This window comes from Tupaia chinensis, unplaced genomic scaffold (assembly GCF_000334495.1).
Source record: "Tupaia chinensis unplaced genomic scaffold, TupChi_1.0 Scaffold145685_1, whole genome shotgun sequence".
NCBI classification, from domain to species: domain Eukaryota; kingdom Metazoa; phylum Chordata; class Mammalia; order Scandentia; family Tupaiidae; genus Tupaia; species Tupaia belangeri.
The window spans coordinates 5,698,045-5,707,754 of record NW_006205542.1 but is presented as its reverse complement, the minus strand read 5'-3'; the positions used below and the strand labels follow the sequence as shown (position 1 = coordinate 5,707,754).

General features: G+C 40.8%; 1 protein-coding gene and 1 pseudogene across 1 annotated transcript in view; one reads left to right on the top strand and one right to left on the bottom strand.

Moving 5' to 3' along the window:
- LOC102468480 (chromobox protein homolog 3 pseudogene) overlaps nt 1-538 on the bottom strand; it is a 3,293-nt pseudogene extending 2,755 nt beyond the window's left edge.
- Nucleotides 1-9,710, top strand: part of IMPG1 (interphotoreceptor matrix proteoglycan 1) — a 120,400-nt gene that overhangs the window by 8,186 nt on the left and 102,504 nt on the right. Inside the window, 2 exon segments of the mRNA XM_027768229.1 lie at nt 7,461-7,627; nt 7,891-7,919. Coding sequence (XP_027624030.1) covers nt 7,461-7,627; nt 7,891-7,919 — 196 coding nt within the window.

Here is a 9,710-nt window from a genome sequence, read left to right as displayed (position 1 = left end):
GCCAAGTTAGTCTCTCTTCATAAAAAGCAATTACAATTTGAGGACACTTCATATTTGCTTCTTTTGCCAGTACCAAGTCTGCCTCATCTGAATCTTTCCATTTCATGAGAAACATCAACTCTCCACTGTCTGTGGCACCAATTATTCGTTCAGGATCAAGACCTCTGGCAAAGCCTCTTGGTTTATCAGCAGCATCTCTCTTCTTTGATTTGCTATCATCAGATTCACTGTCAGATAAAGATTTTTTCTTTGTACGATCTTTCTCTTTACCAGCTTTTTGAGAATTAAGAAATGCTTCAATTAACTCTGGACAATCTAAATTTTCTTCTGGTTCCCAAGTATTGTCAGCATCTGTAAATCCCTCCCACTTCAGGAAATATTCCACCTTCCCATTCACTACACGTCGGTCCAGTACTTTTTCCACCACAAATTCTTCAGGCTCTGCCTCTTCAGCTTTTTTACTCTTTCCATTCTGTTTCTTACCCATTTTTTGCAATGTAGTTTTATTGGAGGCCATTTTTTATTGCAGACTTGAAGAGTGCTCCGAGCTGCTCTGGGTTGCGGGCCTGCGGCGTCTCCGGCCCTACTTGCCTCAAGCTCCAGCCACAGCCCACTATGGCTTCTTTTTTAAAAGAAAGAAAAAATTCTGTGGTGGCTACTATTAAATTCTCTAGCCCAGATAATGCAAACTATCTTTTCTTTTGGAAGCTTAAAATCAATGAATTGATCTTACACATGAAAGTGTTGGGGGGGGGAGCTGATTTCCTCTGTAACCATGCTAATGTTTGCTTCCATCCCAGAAAGCAGAGCCATGATGCTTTTTTTTTTCTTTTGAAAGAGATGTTTACTATAGGGCTTTGCGCTCACCAGAAAGACAGAGAGTGACAGAGACAGAAAGCAAGAAATCATCCTTCAAGAGGGATGGTCACTCCACAATGCCTTTTCTTCCATTCTCTTTTTGGGATTTGGGGCACACACGCACATATGCCCAGCGTGAGTTTCAAGTCGCCAGGTCCAGGACTTGAATGATGGTCGACCACACAGGAGTCCAGTACCTTAACCGCTATGCCAACTACTGTCTCCTATGATGCTCTATTCAAAGCCCATTGACTAAAGCAAATTGGTTCAATTCTAGCCTGTGATATGCTGCACAGTATGATAACTGAGAATCCACTTCATGACATTAATAGCCAGCCAAGTTACTATCTACATCTGTAAGATGTGCATGGACTAAATTAATCTGGGGTGTTCTTATTAGTTTTTGTAAGCATAATTAAGTAATAGGTTCAAAAACGTCAAACCTTATGTTCCTCATACATCTCATTTTATATGGAAGTAAAAAGATATTTGCTTTCTGTGAGAAGCCACACTTATAGAAAAATGAAACATACTGGATCATAGACAGGAAGAGGACTCTAGAAAAGCAGGCGCACCATATTAATGTGGTAAGGAACTAGCTGCACAGCTCCACAAAGCAAGTTCTCAGCAGATGCTCCTTGATACAGAAGGCAAAGAATCCATTGGAAATCCAAAGAAAAGATAGTAATGTGTAAATTATTCATTTTTAGTGTGCCTACACATTACTCAGATAATAACACCAGTAAATTCCATATTGTCTGGTCATGGATGGAACTGTTAACATGTAATATTTTCATCACATTGAATGTAGATACAACTATTCATAACTATTTTCATGTAACTGCTAATTCTTTACAACATTCACAACATAGAGTTCACTGCAAGTATTTGTAGAATAGACTCATTATTGCTGCAACCAACTTTTTAGCTCTGAATTTTTTTCTTAGCTCTTCATTCCTGATTAGGTTTGCCTTTTATTCTTGTTTCCCTGGATGAAACAAACCACTGTTTTTCTCCCTACAGCAATGACAGTCCATTATCTTTATGGCTGCCCTGGGGTGATATGAAATTTTACTATTCATCAGTGTGGGTTTCTTAAGTCTAACAAATTGGTTCACAAAGAAACAAGAAATAAGACCCAGCTACAAAGCAGTGTTCCTTTGATGGTGTAACCCACTTATCGTTCTCTTTGCTGCTTTTATAAAATTACCTGTTGACATCTTTCAAACTCAGGGGAGAAAGCTCCCATATTCTTAAATCAAATGGAACATTGAGCTATTTCTTTTTCTGGTGCTTAAAGAAACACAAGAGAAACTGTTCTGAGCTTCATGGTAGAATCATTAATATGCTCATCCCAAAGCCAAATACAAAGAGGCAAGTTTGTTTCTAGGAGTCTCTATGCAAACTCTGTGACCCTCCACAGACAAACTCCTTGATTTATTGACTCTGCCCTCAGATCCCACCTCACATACCCTCTCGCTCTTGCTCTCTCACTCTCCTGCTCTCTCGCCCTTCTTTCCTTCAAGCCCAATATCAACAGCTAAAACTTCTTTCACAGTGATGCCTGTCCAAAAGAAGGTTAAAGGTAGAAGGAATTCTAGTTCTTACTACCCTAAGTACTGTTCACAGACCACAGTTCATCACCTGGGAACTTGTTAGAAATCCAGAATCTCAGATCCCACTTCAGACCTGGTATTAGAAACTGCATTTTAACAAGATACCCCTGTAATTTGTTTGTACCTTAACATCCTGGAAGTACTGATCTGGAAAACATCTATCAAATGCTCCCATCATACAGACAAGACTGAAATTGGAGGAACTCAGGTGACATGTTCAGGACACAGTTAATGACACAGCAGGGCTAGAAGCCAGTATCATGTTCCCTATCCTCGTGTGTTCTCTCTTCATCTCATGTGTGCCCAAACCTGTGCTTGGCATTTTTCCACACTATTGATCTTACATAGTACTTCCCAGATATGACCACCCATCTCAAGGCCTGGACTTGAACTTATACACAGTAGTGCCTGACTACCAGGGAATGTGCTCCCTGGAGTTCTTCCTACCTCCTCAAACAGTGGAGGGTATGACCTTCAGCAGAGAAGCTGAGGCTCTTGGTCAGATTTCAGGCATTGGTCGATAATTGTGGCAAGGTCCCGGGGGGGGGGTGACAAAAAACTTGATTTCTCTAGAACTCCTGGGGCAACCCTTCTTAGAAGGTTCAGAGGAGGATGGTACAGAACAGGTTAAATCAAAGGGTTAGAAAACTCCAACTTTCAGATGTTTTCAGATCCCTCCTGGCCGTGAAATCCTGTGATGCCTCAACTTTCAAGGGTTTTTAAAATCCTCCTCAGTAAGGACGAGGTGTGTGACTGGTGATCCCATTCACAGAAGGATTCTGCCTCCTGCTTTGTGGGAAGTTTCCAGGACACTGGAAAATGACATCAGAAGAGTCCAAAAACAAAAAACCTGCCCTGAAGAAAATCTATTGGCCTTGGTTGTATATGTAATATAATGTTCTCTATAAACTACAGCATCCCAGGGAGGTAATTCTATTTTTTTTTTTTTTTTTTGGAGAGGTTTTCGCTATAGGGTGCGTGCGCTCGCCAGACAGACAGAGACATAGAGACAGAAAGCGAGAAATCACCCCCCAGGGGGGATGGTCACGCCGCAATCCCTTCTCCTCCATTCTCCTCTTGGGATCTTGGGCACGCACGCACACGCACCCGGCGTGAGCTTTAAGCCACCGGTCTGAGACGCGAACCGCGGTCGACCACGTGGGAGTCCAGCGACATAGCCATTATGCTAACTGCTGGTTCCCCCAGGGAGGTAATTCTTCAAGCGGCTTCATACATTGTGCTTTAGGGGAAAAGTTCCCTCAGGGCATTTAACATTTATTAAAAGTAGGTTTTGGGGCCAGCGGGTGGTATGGTAGTTAAGGCACTAGACTCCCACATGGCCAACCACAGTTAGAGTCCCGGACCTAGCAGCTTTCTCTCTCTCTCTCTCTCTCCCTTTCTCTCTCTCTCTCTCTCTCTCTCTCTCTCTCTCTCTCATCAAATTAAAATAATAAAAATTAATAAATAAAATTAAATTAGTAATTTTTTTTTTAAAGTAGGTTTTGATTGGGACTGGTCTTCTGTGTCCTGCATGGGAGACAGTGCATAGAGAAAGAAGTAGCACTAGGGAGATGCAGGCACCAAAAACAAACACCTTCCATGTGACCATTCACCCTGTCTCCCCACTGCCTGACAGAATGCTGCCTACAGCATCTCTGCATAGCTTTTTATGCATCCTCAGGATACAAGGCACTCAGGAAAATGATCTTCTATGTGCATCTATGGATATCCCATGATGCTGCAAATTTGAGTTTGGGCTCAACTGGGAACAAAGTTAGTTCAAACCTTAAATTGGACTGAAATAGAAGGAAGACTTAATATGAGACCAAAAGGGGACCAGCAGTTAGCATAATGGCTATGTCGCTGGACTTCCACGTAGCCGACCGCAGCTCGAGTCCCGGACCCAGTGGCTTAAACTCACGCCGGGCGCGTGTGCGTGTGTGCCCAAGATCCCGAGAGGAGAATGGAGGAGAAGGGATTGCGGCGTGGCCATCCCCTCTGGGGGGTGATTTCTCGCTTTCTACCTCTCTGTCTCTCTCTGTCTGTCTGGCGAGCGCACGCGCCTTATAGCAAAAACCTCTCAAAAAAAAAAAAAATGAGACCAAAAGCAATATGCCTAAGGTTTACCTAACTGGTAAATGGGAGAAATGATCACATTCTGTCTTCCCAGATGTTCCACATAAATATCGTCCATAAAAGTTACTGGTGCCAAGCCCTCAAAGGCATCACTAGTTTATTCTATTTATTGTTGTGTCTCCGGCACTTAAAAGAGTCTTGAACTAAACTAATAGGTCCATTAAGAAAAGAAAGAAGGGCAAAAGAACATCTCCAAAGAGTGATGGAGTATGTAGGCAAGAATAGTCAGGGCAGCTGGTTTGCTTAGGTGAACACGCTCTTGGGGTGGACAAATCCGAAAACATCTAAGTGCTATCTCCTTCTTGCATGGTATGTAAACTCTTGGCGAGGACGAAGGTCTAGAGAATGCATGATGTTTGGTAAAAAGAAAGGCATTAACACTCCCTGACCCCTGCCTGACAGAGAGTGCGTGCTCACGGAAGTGAGTTCTCCAGGACGCAGTTCTTTCATTTGGTTCTCACACAGGTTAACCCATTATTTCCTCAAAGGTGGAAAATCATTCGGTTGTTGGAAAAGTCATGACTTATTTTTGCATAGAAAAATGGAAAAAATACATCATGACTTTTCAATGACTAATCAATGGCACATTTAAGGTGTTGGGGACTGCACCCTCTCCTGCCTTTGTGGGTTGCTAATTAAGAAATCAAGGTTCTGATCAGGTCACTGCTGGTAAGTGACTTAAGCATGTAGGAATTCTCTTTGCTTCATAACAAAGCTTAAAGAAATCCGGACAAAGAATAAGTGGGCAGGAGAGGGATAAAACACAGGAGTAAGAGTTTCCGATTTCTCGCCTTGTTCCTCTCCACAATCCTTTTTCTCAGTAGGGCAATGGAAACGTTTCTCTAGAAAGTCAGATGTCAGCCTCTGCACCAAAGGCTCCAATTGTTTCTCATCCCTCTAGAGGTAAAAGTCAACATTATTAATCGCTCACAACAAAAGTTTTCAAATACTTTTTGTTCATTTAAACCTCTGTAATAACTTTTGAGCTTTGTACCTCATTGTTTTTCGGTTAACATTTCAAGTTTTTGAGCATAAATTTAATAATTGTGTAGGATGTAACTTTCAATGAGTTGTAAATATTGACATAATAAAATAAGAATTAGATATCCTTATATATCATCCAGTGGAATCTACCATAATCACTCAATACTGACCATCAAATTGTTGTAACAAATAATGGACAAACTTCTAAATTAAAGGAAATATCTCATGGTTCTTTTCCATTTACCCATGATTCCATTCCACTTCCCCCTCACCTTGGAAATGCATAGAAGCAGGGCTTCAGAATTACCTAGTATATGAAGGGTCCATAGCATCAACTTTCTTAGTTTCTGCCTCTGGATCCATGGGGGTGCTTTTGGTTTTGTTCCTCTACTGTCTCACGTAAGATTAGCCATTATTAGTTTGTGCATTGCTAAAATGAGATAAAGTTTAGAATCAACTTTACCCTCATTCTTTTACTTAGTTTTACTTTTGAGCTGAAAAAACTTGTTTACCTAAATAAAAACATGGGAACAGATGGCATCTTGATAAAGTAATGCCCTCATTTTTTAAATTTCTTTGGCATCACATGTCCACAATCATATCATGATCTGTCATCATTATTTTTTAATGATCTATCAGCTGTCAGTTCATTCTAATTTATTGAAAGCAAAGAATCATGAATCACTTGAGTTGCCAAAATTTGTGTCATCCCTGATCACTCCTTTTCTCAACTCCAGTACTGTAACTTCAAGTTGTCCCTTTGTGTAGCAGGTCACTGTGTCACAATAAGGCTAAGGATAGATAGATGGAGAAGGATTGTGACCAAAGGGGAAGTGAAAAGAAGGAGGTCTGCTGGAAATCAATTCATTTTAAACATCTGTGTGGCTGCTCATTGCTTGGGAAGGCTTCAAGTATAGCCAGGTTTTCTGTACCCTAGTTTGGAGATCACGTGTCTATAAGGTTCTATACAATCTGTATTCCCCTCACCACAGCTTTCTGTCTTTATCCACTCATACTCTCAAACGTGCTGTGGACACACACTGCCCTCCTCTGTTCCTTCAGTACTCTAGCACTCTCCAGCCTGGGAGCATCTGTTTTTCCCAAACTTCTCAAAAGTCACCCATATAGTAATATCTTCCTCAACTACTCTTTTTTTCTTTTTTGAGAGATTTTTTGTTTGCACTCACCAAAGACAGAGAGACAGAAAGCAAGAAATCATTCCCCCATGGGGAATGGCCACACCTCAATCCCTTCTCCTCCATTCTTGTCTCGGGATTTTGGGCATACATGCACATGTGCCCAGTGTGAGTTTCAAGCCACTGGGACCAGAAGTCACACTGCAGTCAACAATGTGGGAGCCCAGCAATGTAACCATCACATCATCTGCTGATCTCAACCATCCTTTTTGAAAAATTTGTTGAAGAGTTCATGTGCTCAGTGGAGAGAAAAAAAAGTACCCCTTATGGAGATGGCCATGTCACAATTCCTTCTTCTCCATTTCTCATTTGGGGATTTTGGATATGCCTACAAATAAGCCCAATGTGTTTTTTAAGCCTCTGGGTCTGAGACTTGAACCACGTAGTTGGCCGTGTGGGATCCAGCCACTTTACCCACCATGCCACTGACTGGCCCATCCTTAACCATCCTACTTTAAGTTGTAGTCTTTGACACACACACTTCTTTTCTTTTCTCCAGAGCATATAGTAAGCACTTAATAAATATTTGTTCTATGGATCAATTTCTAGGAATTTTAAATTAACATATCAACATAAGCCACAAAAGAACTTTATGTTATGAATTTGTGCTTGGGTTGGGGAAGGGAATCTTCTTAGGATGTTTTCCATCCCATATGGCTCTGTGTTGCAGTATGTCAGGAAGCAGTGTGGGAAGCCTATCGGATCTTTTTGGATCGCATCCCTGATACAGAGGAATATCAGAACTGGATCAGCATCTGTCAGCAAGAGACCTTCTGCCTCTTTGACATTGGGAAAAACTTCAGCAACTCCCAGGAGCACCTAAATCTTCTTGAGCAGGTGAGCTTAAACACTTTTACCTGGATCCCTGTCCAAATAGCCCCCAGGCCTCAGCCCCTAACCCTTTTGCATTGGTTCCCATAGCACAGAGTTAGTTGAAGAAATACTTGAGGATATCTGATAAGGCCAACAGGAATTTTATTCTTGCAAAGTAATATTGTACAGCAGGTTGAAGTGTAGTTGAAGGGAGAAGGGAATGAAAATAGACTTAGCTCTTCAGTTGGCATTATCTTCTGGTAAAATTACTTTTTATCTTTTTGCAGAAAATAAAACAGAGAAGCTTTCCTGAGAGGTAAGTACCCAAAATAGAGTGCTGCGTGCTCTCTACTTTTGAAAGATCATGTAATGGAGTGGGACTAAGCTATTGTACCTTTATGATTTTTATGTCAGCCACTGAGAACTGTGTAGGTTATTCTGACAGAGAAATTATGCATATATGGTGCTGCAGATAAATGCGTGTCTAAAAGGGAACTAGATAGACCTTATAGTTTGAGATAGATGTTTGCATGGTTTGCAGATAAAAGGAACTCATCACTGTGTTTGCAGATGTGTATTTTCATTTAGAAAATTTAGAGCAATTAAAATAGTTTGATTTTTTAGAGTTCATGGTAAACTCTTAGTTACATCAGGAAAATATTTAGTACAATCAAAGAGTAACCTGAATTTTGAATTCTAATTTGGTATTCTGTAAAGTGTTGGTATTTCTCAAACTAAATTACTGAAGCACTGAAGCATATCCTCAACAAGAACTGAATATTAAATAAGAAAATCAAAGTACACGGGGGAAAAAAGTACACAAGATAAAATGATTTAAAAAGTGGTTATTGCCAAGCTCTAAATTCACAAATTATATACATTTGATAACACTTAGAAATCTAAAGCTGAAGCTGATACTACAGAGACACAGTTTAACCAAATAAATTTCTGACAATTCTTTATAATGCCATTCATATCTGTTCCTTTGTTTCTATTACCTTTGCCACCAATCTAGTTAGAATATTATTTATTTACCCTGCAAAAAATGTCATCAAGTCTGACCTCCCTGCCCCTAACTGCTTCTCTTTAACTTAGAAACTACTACTAGATTGATAAATCTGAAAACGTTCATTTCATTACATTGAGCCTTGTTCAATGGCTTTCAAAAGATTCCCATGTTTTCCCCCTTGCCTTTCTGAATATCCACTCTTCTTCCTTCTCCACCCACCCACCCACCACTGTGCAGAAGGTCAATTGGTAAAAGCCACATCATTAACTATCCTTGCACTCTGGCTTTTGGTTGGGACCAGCCAATGGAGAGATTAGAGGGAGAGAGGAGAATGAGGTCAACGAAGTTATCACACATATCAATGCATTCATACACCTGCAAAGGCTTTGAGACCTGTTTTCCCTCTTCAGTGTTAGCTTGGCTCCTTGTCAGGCAGATTTTTCTACAGAATCTCCCTCTCCCTGGCTCCTAGTATTCTCTCACTCCTCCTAGCCAAGAGGCAGTTTTACACCCTACTGTTACTAGACCTGGAGTACTACACTGTTCCTTGTGGTGGCTCTTACACTTTTTCTCGTACTTAGTAAATCACTTCTTTATTAAATTTACTCAAATTACCCTACTATGACTGAGTTACATATTTCCTTACCTTCAATGAGGCAGGGGCCAAAGTAAGTAATCAAGACTTTTCAACCCTGACCTTTCCAGTTTTGTCTCCCATTTATCCACTGATGCCAGCCTTCTCCCTCCTCACTGCACAAAGATACGTAGTGCTTATTCTGGGCTCTGACCTCAGCACCTTCCTTTCCTCTCTCCTGGAAGAACCTGCCTTCTCCACTCCACCTATCCAAATGCTGATCTCTTTGAAGCTCCAGATGGAGTCTCACCTCCCCCTAATGTCTTAACCACTTACTGGAGCCTGAAGCTCTCTCTCCCTACTTTGAATTTACACTCTATTTGGCACTTATATTTTCATTTAACATTTCTTTGCTTTACCCTGTTTTCCTATAAAAGTATAAACTCCAGGGCAGGAACTGTTTTATATTTCTGTGCCTACTGAATAAAACTGAGCAGAGTCCTCATTTTGTTAATCAGTTATGA